The following is a 17,834-nucleotide window of genomic DNA, read 5'->3' as shown; positions in this document are numbered from 1 at the left end:
CTGCATTCTTCCACGAAAAGGCTTTTCCCTCGTCAGCCGTCCACTACAACCTCCTTTGCTCTCCCTCTGAGCTAATCTAAGCATGTCTGAAGGATGCTTGTCCCACTTGCCCCGTTAGAGGCCGCTTTCAACTCAATTCCCCCATGGTGGGGAATAGGAAAAACTTATAGCGAGTGCCCACTCTGTGTTTTAGCATATATTATCACAGTTCATTTCCATAGCCCTATAGGCACGGCTGAATGGCCCCATTGGACAGATGAGTAAGACCAAGACCCAGAGGAGTTAGATAACTTGTTCCAGGTCACCTAGATAACTGCATTCCAGATCTACCTAGACCCCAAACTCATGCCCCTTCTCCATCACCAGATTCTCTTCCAGCCCCAGTTTGCTTCTCTTCTCAATGCAATGTGGCCAGTGCAGATCTCAGAAAGTGTAAACCTGGTGACACTAGATCCGTCACCTTAGGGTGGAGTGAAGGAAGCACCTGGGGATCAACTTACTAATTCGAGGGGCCACTGAATTATTCACACCACCATTAACTTGGAGGCCTTTTCAGCCTCACCTCTCTTTCCCCTGTTCCGGACCCTCAGATCCTGGCCTGTCTGGAACGCTGCAGACTTGTGGGAGTCCCCCAGTGAGGAGATGCTGGCACAACTGAGGTCCTGTCTGCTGCTGGCAGTGGCATTGCTGGGCCCGGGCCCCAGGGCTCAAGCCATGAAAGGTAGGCACTCCCTGGGACAGGCAGGACCTGGAGGAGGGAGAAAAGAATGGGCAGGCAGCAACTGGAGTCTCAGGAGGTTTCTACGTGGGAGGCCAGAAAGCAAGAGGTCCTTCTGGGGGACTTGGTTGAATCAAGGATAGATTTGTTTCTGAAATGGGGAAAAACAATATCTACCAAGTGCCTGATATGTGCTGGATGCTTTACATATATGATTGTGTTTAAACTTCACAATAAACTTCAAGGTGGGTATTAGTCTCCCATTTTACAGATGAGGAAACTGAGGGCAAGAGAAGTTAAGTAACCTGTCCAAGCCTGTATGGTTTCCAAGGGCAAAGAAAATGGCTCAGAGAACTAAGATTTGAAGGTTTGTTGCTGGCAAGAGTCTTTATTTTGTTCCTGAGAGCCTGCTGTACTCCCCCGCTGCCAGCCAAGTGAAATCGAAGCTCCTTATTATGGTATTTAGTGCCCTCTGAGTATTGTCTCTGATTTCTATTTAATATCCACCCTCAGTTCCCTTTGTCCGCTGGGCATCCTGTGCTCTGTCAAAGGGTCGCACTCCCTTGTGGAGATGCTTCACCCTCGGGGCTTGCATCCACTGGCCCCTCTGCCTGGGAGGTCCCTTTTCTCTTTTTCCACCTTAGAACTTCTGGCTCATCCATCAAGCTCAGGTCAAACACCACCTCTTCCAGGAAGCTTTCCATGTCCCTTCATCAGCCTCATGCTCTCTCCTTGGAGCTCCCAGAACCCAGCTAACACTCTGATCCCAGGCCATTTTGTGCTGCTCTAGCTCCCACGAGTGGTATGTGCCTGTCTGTGAAGTGAAGGTGATATCATTTCACCTGTCTCAAAAAGGCATGCAAACAGCCATCAGTGCCTTGTTTTCTTGGCTCAAGGGGGCTCAGGAAGGAAACATAACTTGCCTGTCACCTTGTTGGTGGCACAGATGAGCTGAACACCCAGGCATCTGGCTTCATGCCTATGTGGTGGGAGGAGCTAGCTGTTTTCATTTTCTAGCCCACCATGGTTTTAGTAGCCTTGGGGTTACCTTGGAGGTCAGGGTGCCTGGCTGAGTCCTAGAGGACAAGGCCTTCACCTGTGGTGGAACCCAGGGCCTCCTGGGTCATAGGACTTCTGCTCTGACACTCTCATAACTTTTCCTGTCCATGGACATGGCCGGGAATGGACAAGACAGGCACTGGGCAGAATGTCCCTCTGTCCTCCCTCCTGCAATAAAGGCATGAATCAGACACTGTTCTTGCCCTGGTCTGCCCCAGGGGCCAGGAAAGGATTCAATAATGTGAACTAGGTGTGTATCTGGTAACCCTTGCATGGCTTTATGTCATCAGTGTTCACAGCCACCAAGCAAGGGAGGCGTCATTATCCCCACTTCACAGGTGCACGATCGAGGCTCAGGAGGCTAAATGATGGTGGATCTGAGCCATTGTTCATGCCATTTCCTCCCTCCAAATCTTCCCAGCTAACAAAACTTTCTCTTTCCTCCTAGTCAAACCCAAATATTACCTCCTCTACGAATCTTGTCCCTCCCCTAATAGTGCTGGCCCTAGCAAGACTGGCCTTCCTTCTTCTGGACCCCAGAGCCCCTACATGGTTACAGTGCCATCACATTGCATGACTTTGTCTCATTTGTGTGACTTCCCAACCCCTGTCCTCCCACCGTGAGCTCTCAGGTAGGGGCCCATTCTGAATCAGCACAACCCTGGGACAGGGCACATGCTTGGAGAGCGTGTTTTCTCTTACAGGGACTCTGGTTAAGGGTATTCTTTAGGATGCTTTTAGTTGCAAGTGACAGGAACCCAACCAGAATGAGTTTAAGCAAAAAGAAGAATGCATTGGCTCTGTAACCAGGGAGGCAGGAATGTCGCTTAGCTAGGCTCAAGGATGCCTGCAGCCAGGGCATCTTGGCTTCAGGGCCATTTCCACTTTTTACATGATTCTTGCCATCTACTGACAAGCTTTCTCAATGGGCCCTGAGCATGGTCCTGTCCAGGGCTCTCCTTATACCAGGGAGCACAGGGTTCTCCTCCGGGCATTTGTAGCAGGACTCTGGCCTGGCCTAGAGCACAAGCCCACTCCTTAGGCCAGTCACTGCGGTGGTGATCGGAGCCCCAGGATTGCCCAGCTGGGTCATGTGTCAACCCCTGGGCCAGAGGTTTTACCACACAGAGTCAGCGCGACCCGGTGTCTAACAGAGGGGGTGTGTTCTTGCAAGAGGTGATGCCGGGCAGACCAAAATGATAGCCGTCAGCTACAGCAAGTTACTTCCTTTTCTGCGCCTCAGATTTCTCATTTGTAAAATGAAGTCAGTAACACCTGCCCTGTCTATTTTATGGGGCTATTGTGAGGATGATGTAAGATCATTCACTTATTCATTCAGCAAATATGCATTGAGCACCTGCTTTAGGCCTGGTACTGTTCTACGTGCTTGGGATACAGCAGAGAAGAAAACAGACAAAAATTCCTGCTCTCAGAGAGCTTACATTTTTGTGGAGAGAGACTAACGAAGAACCAAACAAGTGAAATGTACAGTATATTGGAAAGTGCTACGGAAAAAAATGTAGCAGAAAAGAGGAGTATAGGGGTATGGAGGGTTATATTGTAAATAGGGTGGTTGGGAAAAGCCTCACTGAGAAGATGACTAAGAATTCATTAGCTATTTTTTTAACTTTTAATTATGAAAAATTTCAAACACACACAAAGTAGAGAAAATAGTATAATGAATCTCTTTGTCTCCAACAACTGCCTTCAACAATTATCAACATTCTGCTTGTCTTGTTTCTTTTCTCCCATCCATTTTGGGGGGTCTGGAGAAATTTAAAGCCAATCCAGATATATTATTTTATCATAAATATTTCAGAATGTATCTCTAACAGAGAAAGATATGTATATATACACATATATATGTATACATATATATACACATACATACATATACATATATACGTATATATACATATATATACATATATGCGCATATATGCATATACATATACATATATTCACAATATCATTATAATGGTATATTTCCTTAATTTTATTTAATATTGAGTTCATATTCAGTTTTCTCCAACTATTGCCAAAAAACCCAAACTCATTACAATTGGTTAGTTCAAATCAGAATCCAAACAAGGTCTATATGTTACATTTGGCTGATATTTAACTCTTGAGTCTCTTCCTCTTTTTTTTTTTTTTTTATTACCAATCTCTTCTGGCAACCACTTTTCTACTTTTTTTTTTTTTAATATTCCACATATAAGTGATATCATATAGTACTTGTCTTTCTCTGTCTGACTTATTTCATTTAGTATAATGTCCTCAAGGTCCACCCATGTTGTCGTAAATGAATGGATGGCCTTCTTTGAATTCTATTGTGTATATATACATATATATGTGTGTATGTGTGTATATATATATATATACACACACATACACAGACCACATTTTCTTTATCCATTCATTCATCAGTGGACACTTAGACTGTTTCCATATCTTGGTTATTATAAATAATGTTGCAATGAACACCAGAGTACAGATAATTCTTTGATATCCTGCTTCATTTCTTGTGGATGTACACTGATAAGTGGGATTGCTGGATCATATGGTAGTTCTAATTTTAATTTTTTGAAGAACCTCCGTATGTTTGCCATAGTGGCTGCATCATTTTACATTCCTACCAACAGTAGTGCACTGTTTCCCTTTTCTCCACATCCTCACCAACACTTGTTATCTCGGTTTTTTGATAATAGCCATTGTAACGGATATGAAGTGATATCTCATTGTGGTTTTGATTTGCATTTCTCTGATGATTAGTGATGTCGAGCACCTTTTCATGTAACTGTTGGCCATTTGTATGTCTTCTTTGGAAAAATTTCTATTCAGTTTCTCTGCCCATTTTTAATCAGACTATTTAGTTGCTATTGAGTTGTATGATTTGCAGATATTTTCTCCCATTCCACAGGTTGCCTTTTCATTTTATTACCTATGAAATTAACTTTTTTGGTATTTTTTTAATTATAAGAATTTTCAAATATTTAGCAAAGTTGGAAGCATTTTACAGGGAATATCCATCTACCCAACCATCTAGGTTTTACCTCTCATTATTTATCTTTTACTCAGTGATTAGAACAGACATTGATGATGATTATTTCATTAAGGTTTGCAAATTTTTTTTTCCTAATGTGGTTATTCTTTCTGCAGTCTAATATAAATAACAATTTTCCTTCATCAGCTATTTGGTTTTGCTGAATAAAGTCCACAACAGGAAAAGCAAAGTAGATGCCTAATTCTATTTCTACAGATCAATTAAAAAAAAAAAAAAAGAATTTGTGTCCCAGCAACCTCTAAAAGAAACTAATGAGATTCTTTTTAATTTCTTTTGAGTTGCATTATGCATTCATGAATTTTTATGTATTTAATGTATTTCAATTCACTGCAGTCATTATTCTTTTCTGATGCTCAAATTATACCTTCTCTAGCCAGTGGGAGCTCCTTCAGGTAGGTCCCTGTGTCTTTTGACACAATCCTAGCAGTCTTTGGTAGCTTCTTTGCTTTTCTGGTGTGACAAGGTGTCCTGAGAGTGTTCTGTATATTTCCTGTCCTAGACCCACCATTTCTCTAAGGAGCTCTGGTTCATTTTAGTTAGATATAATAATCCTAATCTACGGCCTAGGGTACAAAACTACTGGAATATCTTTGGTTTTAGGACTTTTTAGTGAACAGAGTTAGGAAATTAATTTTTTTAGAAAAAAATCTTTAATTCATACTGATGTTTCCAATTCAAATTAAGGATTACAAAGGTTTTACTTAATTTTTAAATTTTATATTTATATCATTCTTACACTGAAAAATCTTAGTTTCTGTTGACATTAACATTCTTGCTTTATTCTAATATATAAAATACAGTAATAGTATTTACTATTATTACTAATAATCAATTGACTGAAGGTACTTAAGATTTCTTCGTGATTAATTTTGCCCTTGGGATATATCCCACGAGGAATATACAATAAATATAGTGTCTTTCAAAATCACTTAAAATCATTTTTCCCCAGGTGAATGTGCCTCCAACTTGATAAATAGTTAAGTTTATTTTTTTTAGTTTGGGATATTTAGGGGTTATTTAAATTTTTTTTGATAATTTAAATTTTTCATTAATATTATTTATAAAGTCAAAATTATAAAACAAGTTGCATTTAAAGAGGTCTAGCAGTCATGCTTGCCTCTTTCCTCCTGTTTGCTTCTCCCCTTACAGAATAAATTTTATTCCTTTTCTTTCATTGTTTCCCTTTTTCAAATATAAACAAATATGTACATACTAGGATGTACTTTTAACCTTGTTGTGCAAATTTTCACTCAGGGCGATGGGAAGGGTTATTATTATTTTTAATTTTTAAATTCCCTCCTGCACATATCTAGGGCCAGGCATATAGCACTATTTTATCTAAAATTATAGGCCCATCCTGACACGTCCTGTCTCCTTTCTGTGCTTTATTTTCCCCCATAGCACTTATCACTATTTTATATGCTCTATATTTTACTTATTATGTTTACTGTCTGTCTTTTCCACCAGAATGTAAATTCCACAAGGGCAGGAATTTTTGTCTGTTTTGTTTCTGCTGTAACCCCAGCACTTAGAACAATGCCTTGCACTCAAACAATATTCATTGAATGAATATAAGAGTGCCTGTTAAGTATTTGAAGAATAAGTAAATAAATGGACAAATACATGAATAAATGAATTGATTTGGGACCATGGATGGCCTCATGCTTTTTCATCCCATCCCAGGGACTGAGCTTTGTAGCTGGTCCCACCACGCAAGACCCCAGCACTGACTCTGAGCCATTCTTCCCTCTTGCCTCAGGTGTCAAATGTGGGGGTGTGCTTTCAGCACCTTCTGGAAACTTCTCCAGCCCCAACTTCCCCAGGCTCTACCCCTACAACACGGAATGTAGCTGGCTGATCGTAGTGGCTGAGGGCTCCTCCGTGCTGCTCACCTTCCACACCTTTGACCTGGAGTACCATGACACCTGTGGCTTCGACTTCCTGGAGATCTACAATGGGGCCGCAGGAGACAAGGGCAACCTTCTGGGGAGGTTCTGCGGTCAGGTGCCCCCGCCACCCTTCGCCTCCTCCTGGCATGTCATGTCTGTCATCTTCCACTCAGACAAGCACGTGGCTAGCCGCGGCTTTTCCGCAGGCTACCAGAAAGGCAAGGGGGACTCAGCAGCGGAGAGGGTGGCCCTGGGATGGAGGCGAGAAGAGAGCAGGGAGGCTAAGCTGAGACTTGCCGGGTCTCGGCATCTTCTCATGTAGGTTGCTCCATAACCTGGATGACCCTCTTCTTGTAGCTCAGGGGACAAAGGCAGCCTCCATTTGTAGTCTTGGTAGCTGGAGGTTTTCAACCCTCACAGCAACACTCCCCATGTCTCCCTCCATTATTCCTGGGAGCCCCAGAGGGTCTCACTGTGTTCAGGAATGAGGCCTCTTATATTTTTCTATCATTATCCTTCCTATCCCATGCCATGGCATCAGGACACAGGAGGGGATGCCATGCTGCCACTGCTGCTGACATCTATCATTTCTCTGCACATCCTATCATTTCACAGGCTCAGGACCTCCCTTCCCCTAACTCCCAGAGTGGAAGGGGCCAGAGGGCCCATGTGGAGCTGGTCACACTCTCCCTCCCCAAACCTTTCCTGAACTCGTTTCTTATATCTGAGGTCTTTAACCCTTCCCTCCTCCAACTGGGCTTGCAACCTGCCCCTCCGTCTAGAGAAGGGAGCAGAGGCCTTGCTCTCCTTATCTTTCTCCTTGACTCAATCCTCCTATACTTAGACTCCTCTGCACAGACTCAAACCTCCTGCCTTCTTCCAAAGCCAAAGCCAAAGGCCTTATTCATGGCAGTTCAAGCAATAGACAACCACCGAGGCTTCTGGTACACGGGGTCCACCAACAGCAACCAAGAGGATGGCAGGGGAGGGTCAGGTGGGACACCACTTCCCTCTGGCATTAGAGGCATCAAATTTTAGAATGCTAAAGCACAAGAATTACAGAATTGTCTAATCACAGTTTTGGAATTTTAAACTGTTAGGTTTTTAGAAGGTTAAGATGTCATAACCTTCATCAATGTCATAATATCATGGGCAATGTATTCCAACATTTTTTAGAACAGGAGTACTCATATACCAAATAAAACCTTATGTTAACCTCTGATTTATAAAAGAGATAAAGGCGGCATTTTAGCAGTATGCATTTACTTTGTAAGTTCATATTTTTAACATTTACTTATTGTAAGCCAGTCATTGAAAACATAAGTCAATATTGATGGCTTCCAATAAGTTAAATTTTTATATGTAAGACATGTGACTGTGGACATTGTCTTTCACTGCATTAAAAAATAGTTTTAATACAACATAAAAATGAAATTTGCACCAGATGCCTGCAGATAGATGCACCAGAGGGCCACGGTGGAGTCCCAGAGCACAGTTCAAAAGGCTTGACTATGGGTCTTAGCCTTGGAAAAGATCTCACAGACTGCTGAAACTTGCCCTCTCATTTCACAAACAATAAATCTGAGACCAGAGAGAGAATGCACCTTCCCAAGTTCATACAGCTCAGAGCGGAAACACTGGGACAAGAAGTCAAGTCCTTAGCCACGCAACAGTGCTCCTTTCACAAGCTACGCTATGGGGAAAGATTCTGGAGTGTCAGGAAATACATCCAAGTGTGCCCCTCCCAGGTCTTATGATTTCTAATATTCCCATGAGGCTCAGAGAGGCTGGGTTACTTGCCCAGGGTCACACAGCTAAGATAAGGCAGAATTGGGAGGACACTTGTTTTCAGACTTCAAGCCCATCTCTACTTCATTAGAGGTTCTCTCTAAGCCTCAGTTTTCTCATCTAATAGGGAGGTTTGATGACACATCTGAACTCAGGCACCTCAGCCTCTGTACCCCATTGGCCCGTTAAGAGGGGACAGTGAGTATCACAAGGTTGAGTGCACAGGCTGTGCAGTTAATCAAACCCCATTCTCTATGTTACCAGCTGGGTGACCTGCTGTCAGGGCCCTGTCCAGGTCTCTTGGGACTTGCTGCTTTAGTGGCTCCTGCCAACCCTCTCATCTCTTTGCTTGAGGGCTTTTTCTGAAGTCTTCATGAGTCACTTCTTCCCACAGCAGCTCCCATACCTTCAGGTGGCATAACTGACGTGTGTGCTCTACATCATTCCCCAGAGTTCCCCAACATGGCTCAACAGCTGGTTTGTCAATGCCCTTTAGTAGCCATCTCCCCTTCCCTCCCCTTTGGTGGTGTTCACTCCCTCCCTCCCCGCATGGGGTCCCCTGCATCTCCCAAATACACTCCGCGCTCAAATCCTTGTCTCAGGGTCTGTCTGGGTGAACCCAAACTCACGCTGGTAAGTTACATAACTTCTCTGTGCCTCCTTTTTCCAACTGTAAAATGAGAAAAATCACCATGCATCCCTCATTGGGTTATGGGAACAGCTTAAAAAAGATGGCATAGGTGCTAAGTGCCAGGCCTGTGCCTGCCACGTAGCAGGCACTCAGTAGACGGTGATGAAGTTCCCTTGAAATACTTCTGGGAGTGGCATGTTGAGGGTTGACTGGTTCCCAAGGAAGGGGGTTGGGGAGCCATGGGGGGAGAGGAAATTCAGTTCAAGTGGGCTTCCTTGCAGATGTGTGTGGTGGCGTCCTGACGGGCCTGTCGGGGGTCCTCGCCAGCCCTGACTACCCCAACAACTACCCCAACAATGTGGAGTGCCACTGGGTGATCCGGGCTGTGGGCCCCGCCACCGTCAAGCTGGTTTTCGTGGACTTCCAGGTGGAAGGCAATGAAGAGTGCACCTATGACTATGTGGCTGTGCTTGGGGGACCTGGCCTTGCGAGTGGGCAACACTACTGTGGCAGCACCAGGCCCCCCTCTCTGGTGTCACTGGGCCACGAGCTGCAGGTGGTGTTCAAGTCCGACTTTAACATTGGAGGCCGGGGCTTCAAGGCCTACTACTTCTCAGGTAGGAGGGGATGAAGGTGCACCCCAATCTCCTCTGCATGCTGAGCTCCTGGCTCCCCAGTATGCTCGTGGGGAGAGAGAGTTACCATGTCCTGCCTCCGGGCTTTGAGCTTCTTGCTCTTTTTCTGTCTGGAATGCTCACCCTTCCCTGCCTGGCCAACACCAAGGCATAAACATGTCACCTCCTCTGTGAAGACTTCCCGATTCATTCAGAATTCATCCCTTCCTTCGACTCGTTACGGAAGTTTTTTCACAGCGATAATCTAACACGTCCCTTCTGTGCGTGGTTTGTATGTCAATTTCCTCTGTCTGACTGTGAATTCCTATGGGCTTATCTTTGTACTTGCCACATAGTAGGTATTTAATTAGTGTTTGTACAAGTGTATGAACAAATCTGTGGGGTGTTTGCTCTCTATGAAAGGAGATGGAAAAGGAAATAGACAATGACAACTCACTGTGACCTATGTAACAGTAAGAATCATGGAGGACGTCCTGGAGGAGGAGAGTGATTGGCGGTGCTTTGAAAGAGTTAAGCAGAGGCAGAAGGAAGAGACGGGTGTTCCTAGAAGGGGGATCGGCATAGGCAAAGGCATGGAGGACAGAGAGGATTTGGTATGCTCGTAGTACTGGATGTTTGGTAAGGCTGGAAGGTAGGGGTGGTTGAGGGCAGTGAGAAAAGGAGAAAGGTCAGATCATGAACAACCTCGTCTGTCAAGTCGAAGTTTGAACTCTTCTCTGAGGACAGGTATTAGGTGGGGTTATTGAATTTCTAGCAGTGCCAACAGTCTTGAAAGGGATTGTCAATTGGAATGAGGGTGCCAGCTTTCAGCTAGTTTCAGTTTAAAGCAGGCTTTGGGATCAATTGTATGGTTTGCTGGCCATGGTGCCCACAACCTTCCAGTGTGATGTTAGAACCTGTGTAGCACCTGCTGCCCAAGTGTGGCTGCAGAGGGAGATAAACCCCCACCCTTCTCACCATTGCTCCTTCCACCCACTCTTCCCCAGGAGAATGCCAGGAGGTATACACAATGGTGAAGGGTAACTTCTCCAGCCCACGGTACCCCATCTCCTACCCCAACAACATCCGGTGTCACTGGACCATCCGCCTGCCTCCTGGATACCGGGTCAAGGTGTTCTTCCTGGACCTGGAACTGGAAGGGCCCAACAGCCTGACCAAGACCTGTGACTTTGACCACCTGTCAGCCTTTGATGGGGCCAGCGAGGAGGCGCCCCTTCTGGGGAATTGGTGTGGCCGTCAGCTGCCACCACCGGTCACCTCAAGCCACAACCAGCTCCTGCTTCTTCTGCACACAGACCGCAGCACCGCCCACAGGGGCTTCTCTGTGGCCTACATTGGAGGTCAGTTGGGGTTGAGGGGCTGGGTGTGCTGGGTGGGGAGAAGGTGAGGTGGGGGGTCCCAGGTCTTTACAGCTTCCTTCCTATATGCCACTGACTTGTCCTGATTCTCATGAATGGTTTCCCCCAAGCCGTTCCCGGGTGGCTCCACCACTGCTGACTCCCGCCTTGGGACCTTTGGTACCAGTGTGGCCCTTGCTCGCTCATTTCCACTATTGCAGGGCCTTACTTTTCCAGCTTCCAACTCCATGATCCCTAATCCCTCCCTATCTGGCCTCTCTTGTACTACGGTTGATCCTTTGTACCTAAGGGTAAGACAAAATATGATAATATTGTTTACGATAAATAATTGGTATAACCACGGAGATGTAACAAGCTTTGCTTGTATCAGTCAGAAGGCCTGACTGACAGTGCTTTGAACAAATGGCCTTTGTTTTCCTCACACAACAAGAAGTCTGAAGCTAGGCAGCTACTGTGTTGTCCCAAATAGTATCTCTGGAATTCTCCTGGCCTCATGACTGCAAAATGGCTGCCACAACTCCAGGCATCATGTCCATGTTCAAGGCTGGAAGAGGATAGGAGGGGTGCCAGCCACAAATGTCTCTTTATCGGGAAAGTAAAAGCATTTTCAGAAGCCCTCAAAAGACTTCTTCTTGGTCTTATCGGTTTGAACTTGGTCAGATGGACATGCCTAACTGCAGAGGAGGCTGGAGAAGTTGATACTCGGCTTTCCCAGCCTCCAGAGTGCCAGTTAGATTTACCAGCCGACAGTGTTCACTATTTCTTTGCTCTCTCATCACCTTTCTCTGGGCCATGGGTCCAGAAATGCCTGTACTCCGGAAGCATTTTGCCCTCTGCCTGACGAGGCCGAAGCTCTTGTTGCGCAGATATGGAAACGGCGGTACAGAGAGAGGAAGGGCCTTCACTGCAGTCACACGGTAGTGGGTGGCACAGCTAAGACTAGAACTCAATTCGCTGCCTTTTTGTGTGGCTGAGCAGGCCGGGGGAGGGGGCCCAGAGCTAAGCTCAGACAGATCAAGGCCACGTCCACATGCTGCAATTTATTGACCATCCACAGGGGCTCATCTGTAGAAGGGGTTGATGAATGCCCTAGACGGGCAGTCGTTAAGATGAAATGAGGTGACACAGGTCACAGTGTTTGGCTTTGAGGACCTCTTTGCTGAGGGTGTCTTTCTCTCAGGTGCTTCAGGCCTGAGAGAAAAATCTTTCCTCTCTCCTTACCTCATAAACAAAAGGAGTTTGGGGTCCCAGAGATGGGGAAGGAAACAGTAGAGCAGCAGCAAGCAAGCGGCAGTGAAGTGACCTGGGCAGGCCCACCCTCTCTGAACCTCAGTCAGCTCCATCCCTAAACGGAAGGAGAAAAACTGCCACTCTGTTAGAGCAATCCTCTTCTCCATTGCACTCTGGAGAGCCAGCTGCCATGCAGCTCTGCCACACAGCTAGCTGGCAGGTCGCTTTCTCCCCGAGCGTCTAAGTTTTTCCACCTGTAAAACGAGGACATTGGCCAAAGGAGCTTTAAAGTCCCTTTTGTCTCCCACAGTCTTATTTCCAGGCCTGGGTCCTCTCCCAGCTCTGTGTGATCTCAAACAAGTCCCTTTTCCTTTTGGTGCCTCCAGAGACTGAGGGTGGAGCAGCTCTAACCCTGGCTCCAGTTCAGGGCCAGGGGCCTCGCTCCCACCCCACACCGCCTCCCTGCCCAATCTCTATGGGAGCCCAGGGTCAGACAGGGGCACTTGTGCTGGGCAAGGTGCCAGATGTGGCCCAGGCTGCAGGCGGCCTCCTGACTGGAGGACAGCTTCGGCATCAATCAGGGGTGACACACAGTTCAGCGCCACCAAGATCATCGTGGGAGACGGCAGGCCCATAAATCCCCAACTGCCCAGACACCAGAGGCTGAAATATGTCTGAGGCATTTCCCGAAGAGGAGTTGAGAGTTCCAGGCCTCTGCCTGCCAGCTCTTTCCTTTTCCTTCCACCCGTCACCCCTTTCCTTTCTCCCGTGCTCACCCCTGTTCCAGCAAGCGCTGCCCACAGACACACACCTGCACACATGCACACATGCGTGCAAAGACCCAGACACTTAGAGTCACACTGTCCTGGCCTGGAGAGTGCAGGGGGCCACTAGAGAGGGGAGAGAGACCAGGACCTCTGGAATCCTACAGACTCGATGCTTAAAGTCCCAAATCAACCACTGCAAATTTCACCTCTTAGAGCTTCAGTTTCTGAAACTGTAGATTGAGTTTAGTCATGTTCACCTCATGGGGTCATTGTGAGGACAGAGTGAGGCTTCCTTGACCACCTTTTTTCAAAACTGTACACCTACCCCACTCCTCAACACTCCCCTACCCCAAACCCTGCTCTCCTTGCCTTTCTTTGCTTGGTTTCCTTCAGACCACTCTGGTGCTTAGGTATATTTTGCATATTTATTGCCCCCTCGCCCAACTACAGTGTAAGCTCCAAGAGGGTGGGAATGTTTGGCTGGTTTTTTTTTCCATTTCTGTATCTGTGGTGCTTAGACTAGTGCCTGCGCATAGGAGGCCATCAGTAAATATTGGTTAACTGATTGAATGAATTGCTTGACACGTGGCAAAGTTATCAGCAAATAGAAGCTTTTATTATGACTAAGAATATTCATTCATTTAATCAATCATTCATTCAGCATCCACCGTGCCTGCTAAGCTCTGTGCTGGACTCAGAGAACCCTAAGAAGCATGCGTGGTGCCTGCCCTGGGCAGCTCATCAGCTGATGGAGTTAAATGGAGTAAAGCATGTAAAATGTCCCTATGAGACTGCATGAGAGCCATCCCTGCTCTGGGCTCAGTTTTCCCATCTACCACCCTTGGATGGGGGCTTGAGGAGAGTGGGGGGTCAGAGTGCCTGTCTTGAAGGCCTCCAGCTCCTCCCTCCTGTCCTCAGTTGTACCCATGAATGTGAGCTGCTCCCGCACGGACTTCCAGATCCTGATCTCTGCCCAGGCGCTGGCCCCACTGGGGCGGACCCAGGTGTACCTGGGCAGCAGGCGCTGTGCTGCCCAGGAAGTCGGCAGCACCTTCCGGATCCAGGCCCGCTTTGACACCTGTGGCACCGAGTCTCAGGTACGGCTGGGGGAGGAAGGCAGGCATGAAGGAGGACCTCTGACCCCTGCTGAAAGTCACCTGCCATTCCTGAGAATTCAGCTTCTCTTCCTGGCTGACTGGTGACTGCACAAGCCTGCATGCAGAACTCAGCCCCTATTGGCTTTCCCTCAACAAACTTGCTCAGTGTAGACACAACAAAGAGCTCAAACATGGGAGACAGAAAAGGGGTCCCACTGTACAACCTCCAACAACCCCCTAGTGGAGGCTCCTCCCACAAAGCCCTGTGGGCTGACCATCTCCAAAGGCTTCCGGCTGTTCCCCTCCTTCTTCCTGGAGCTCCCCAGGGCCACGGAGTCCTCACCCTTTTAACATGCAGAGCTGTGAGTGAGCCCGGCTGCCTCCTGCTCAACCCTTCCCTGACCTTGTGATCCAAATTCTTCCCTGGGCACTGCAAAACAAAAGGGCCCTTCAAGTAACAGGATCCACCTCCCTCCAAAGGCAACAAGGCTTGCAAATGAATTTTTTCCACGATGCTTGTATTTTGGAGACTTTGAACCTGGATTTGGGCCCTCGAGAGTCTCTGGGCAGTGGCTCAAGCACCCTAGATGTTTGTCTTCTTAGGGACAGGTCAGGCAGGGGAAAGGGGGAGAAGGGACAGTGGCTTCTATCAGGGAGAGCCCCATCCTACCCCAGCCTTGGTATCGGGGATTTGCCAGACTGGCTTAGCAGAAATCATGTGTTTTCCAGAGAACTGTATTCCTCCACCCGTCAACATTAACTGAATACATGCCCCTGGCCCCTCCGGTCTACCTCTCAGTCTTGGCTGCTCAGATAATCTGCCCTTACTCCTACTCCATGCCCTAATCCTCTGGGGATTTTCTTTGGAGCAGAACCTCACTTTCTTCAGAGTCAGGAAATGATGGAGACAGGGACCCACAGAAGCAGGGACTGGTGAAATCTAGGAGGGACTCACAGGCACTTAGAGTCACAGAACCACCACCAGAGCATGGACCCACGGAATCACAGAATCTTGGAATCAGTATCATAGAAACATAAAAGCTGAGGATTTTAGACTCAGTTATGGATTCTTAGTGTACCCCTTAAAAGCCTAGACTCCCGAGGACCAGTCTGCACTGAGTTGCTTTCAACGATGCACAGGTCCAATGGCCAAAAACAATGACAGCCTTTCCAAACATCTCTTAACAAATATTGCAGACTTGACTTCATAACTATAACACCTTATCTTGTGTGGCTTTTCCTTCCTCCTCAAGCTTCTCACTCATCAAACACTTTCCTGAACTCCCATTTTATGATTTTTTCTCCCTTCTTTATTATGTAGATTCACTTCCACCCTTTCACTGGATCCCTTTACACTCTCGGGTCCTATCTTTCTTTGCCCTATGTCACGATTCTGTATCACAAAATTCCAGGATGCCAGTCTGAGAGTATGGTGGCAGCCGGGCTGAGGGAACAAATGCAGTCCATGGGAACGTGGACTCAGAGCCTTTTGGAAACCCAGAGTTGGAAGAGACCCTCGAGGTCACTTGTCTACAAAACCCCAGATTTGTGCCTCCCCTTCACACCTTTCTCCAAAGTGTCCAGCCATAGCAGCTTCCTACTGCTCATGACCGCTCACTCTGTTTCAGGCAGCTTTGATTTTTAGAAGTCTCATCTCAGAAGTGCCACCACTGGGCAGGAGCAGTTGGGCAGCCTGAAGAAAGTAATGACTGCTCCAGATTTGGAGAGGGGAGGGACAGTAGCCTTGCGTCACTGCAGCAACTTGCTCCAGACCACATCAGACTGCCCACCAATATACTGCCCCCCAGTCCCCAGCCCAAACACCCTACCATCTCAGGGCAACTTGACTCCCGCCTCCCTCATGTGTCGGGGTGAGGGGGCAGCAGTGTGCCAAGTCCCCCACTTCTCACTCCTCAATGGCTCTTCTCAACCTTAAGGTGGTGCCACTCCAGTGATCAGGGACTCAACAGCAGAGACGCACAATTGCTACAGACATAATTGGGAGAAAGATTCCAGAAGGAAGGTCACATTACACCAGGGAGGCAGGAGACCTGGCTTCCGGATCCAGCTCTGTGCGTCATTGCCTTTGCTGGGCCTCAGTAGTCACATCTGTAAACTGCCAAGGAAGGGAGATTGAACTAGGCGCCCTGAAAGTCTGATGTTCTTTGGTTTGAGTGAGGCACGATGGCTAAGAGCACAGTTAAGAATCGGGCAGATCTGAGTGAGAATATGTCCTCTCACTGGTGCGCTGTGGGACTTCAGACAAGGGGTTTAACCTCTGGGCCTCAGTTTTCTCATCTGTGAAACAGAGATATTAATGGTACCAATAAGAGAGGGTTGCTACTCTCTGTCACAGACCCTGCCTCCTTGAAGCCAGACAAACAATGACCCATTAAATCTGATATTGATATTTCAGACACCCTCACAGTGCGTCTTCTAGAGGTGGGGACACTGAGGCTCCATGCGAGAAGGGAGTCAATGGCCAAGCTGGAACTAGAACCTAGGCTCCTGGGTTCTGCTTTCTTGGCACCAAGTTCCCACACATAGGGGGACAGGGTCAGCCCTAGCCCCTTCGGGTGTGAGCAAGTGCCTCATAACCCCCACAGAGAAGGAACAACACCTCAGTGATCGTCAGCGTGCTGTACATCGACTTCTCGGCTGGCGGGCAGGAGGATATCCATGAGTATGAGGTCCTGTGTGAGCCACGGCGCAAGGAGGCTTCTGTCCACCTGCTATCCGGCTCCGACTGGCTTGGGCCCTACGCTGCCACAGCCGAGCACCTTCAGGAAGCACCACCCGGGGATGAGGCAGAGGCACTGGAGGGCCCCATGGCTACGGTAGCCCAGGACATCAGTGATATTGTCTTCTTGGGTCTTTGCATACTGGCCGGAGTCCTCATGGTCATTGCCATCGTGGTCCTGATGCTGCTGTGAGCAGGCAGGGTACAGACCTGGCATCTGGCATCCCTGGGAGGCAGCTTGGGGACCCTACACACAACCGGGGAGGAACCAGGCCTTGTCGACTTGTTGGTGACCATGGGCAAGTCACCGTTCCTCTCTGAGCCTCAGTTTCCTAGGGATTATCACTCTGCTATGTTTATCTCACAGGGCTGGTGTGAGGCTCAGAGAAGAGAATGAGTCGATAAAGCTTTGTAAACTATAGCATGCCATGTATGTGTATGCAGCTGTTGTTATTAATTTTAAAGATATAAAAGAACTGTGTGTGTTACTGTCACTGGTGACAGAGTGGATAAAGCTGACTTGTTTTGTAACTTGTAAGAGTGCTTCACCAACTCAGGGTACAAATAAGGGCACCTCTTATTTTTTCAACTAACCATTCATCCGAAGACTTCATTAGCAGGAAGTTCAGTATTCATCCAGGGGCCTCCACTCTGTTGAACTGATCCAAGAACCTGGAGGACTTCGTCTAAAGCAGCCCAGTCCTGCCTCCAAACTCCAGAACGAGAAAGGGAGCTGAAACCCCAGCTAGTGCTGTGGTTTTGGGCTCTACCACATGGTGTTGCTATTGAATGCCCGCCCGCCAAGGTGGCAAAGCCCTGCTGGGTCAGACCCCTGTATAAACCCACAAGCAGACCGAC

At 47.4% G+C, this 17,834-nt stretch overlaps 1 protein-coding gene across 1 annotated transcript; it reads left to right on the top strand.

The window, feature by feature from the left end:
- The first annotated feature begins 385 nt into the window (after positions 1 to 385).
- Positions 386 to 17,423, top strand: CDCP2 (CUB domain containing protein 2). Its single transcript, XM_025051882.1, has 7 exons — positions 386 to 466; positions 557 to 721; positions 6,601 to 6,948; positions 9,431 to 9,766; positions 10,771 to 11,124; positions 14,058 to 14,236; positions 16,843 to 17,423. Exons 2-7 carry the CDS (start codon positions 643 to 645, stop codon positions 17,167 to 17,169), a joined length of 1,623 nt encoding a protein of 540 aa, XP_024907650.1. The 5' UTR covers positions 386 to 466; positions 557 to 642; the 3' UTR covers positions 17,170 to 17,423.
- Positions 17,424 to 17,834: the final 411 nt, after the last annotated feature.

The sequence above is a fragment of the Pteropus alecto genome, unplaced genomic scaffold, assembly GCF_000325575.1.
Source record: "Pteropus alecto unplaced genomic scaffold, ASM32557v1 scaffold25, whole genome shotgun sequence".
In the NCBI taxonomy this organism is placed as follows: domain Eukaryota; kingdom Metazoa; phylum Chordata; class Mammalia; order Chiroptera; family Pteropodidae; genus Pteropus; species Pteropus alecto.
This window is presented reverse-complemented; position numbering and strand designations above follow the sequence as displayed.

What these genes read in the sequence shown, in the direction of transcription:
- CDCP2 (XM_025051882.1), top strand. Translation starts at nt 643, where the DNA reads ATGCTGGCACAACTGAGGTCCTGTCTGCTGCTGGCAGTGGCATTGCTG. An exon ending in CAGGGCTCAAGCCATGAAAG is followed by an intron (nt 722 to 6,600) that starts GTAGGCACTCCC and finishes CTCTTGCCTCAG; the next exon opens with GTGTCAAATGTGGGGGTGTG. An exon ending in CCTGTGGCACCGAGTCTCAG is followed by an intron (nt 14,237 to 16,842) that starts GTACGGCTGGGG and finishes TAACCCCCACAG; the next exon opens with AGAAGGAACAACACCTCAGT.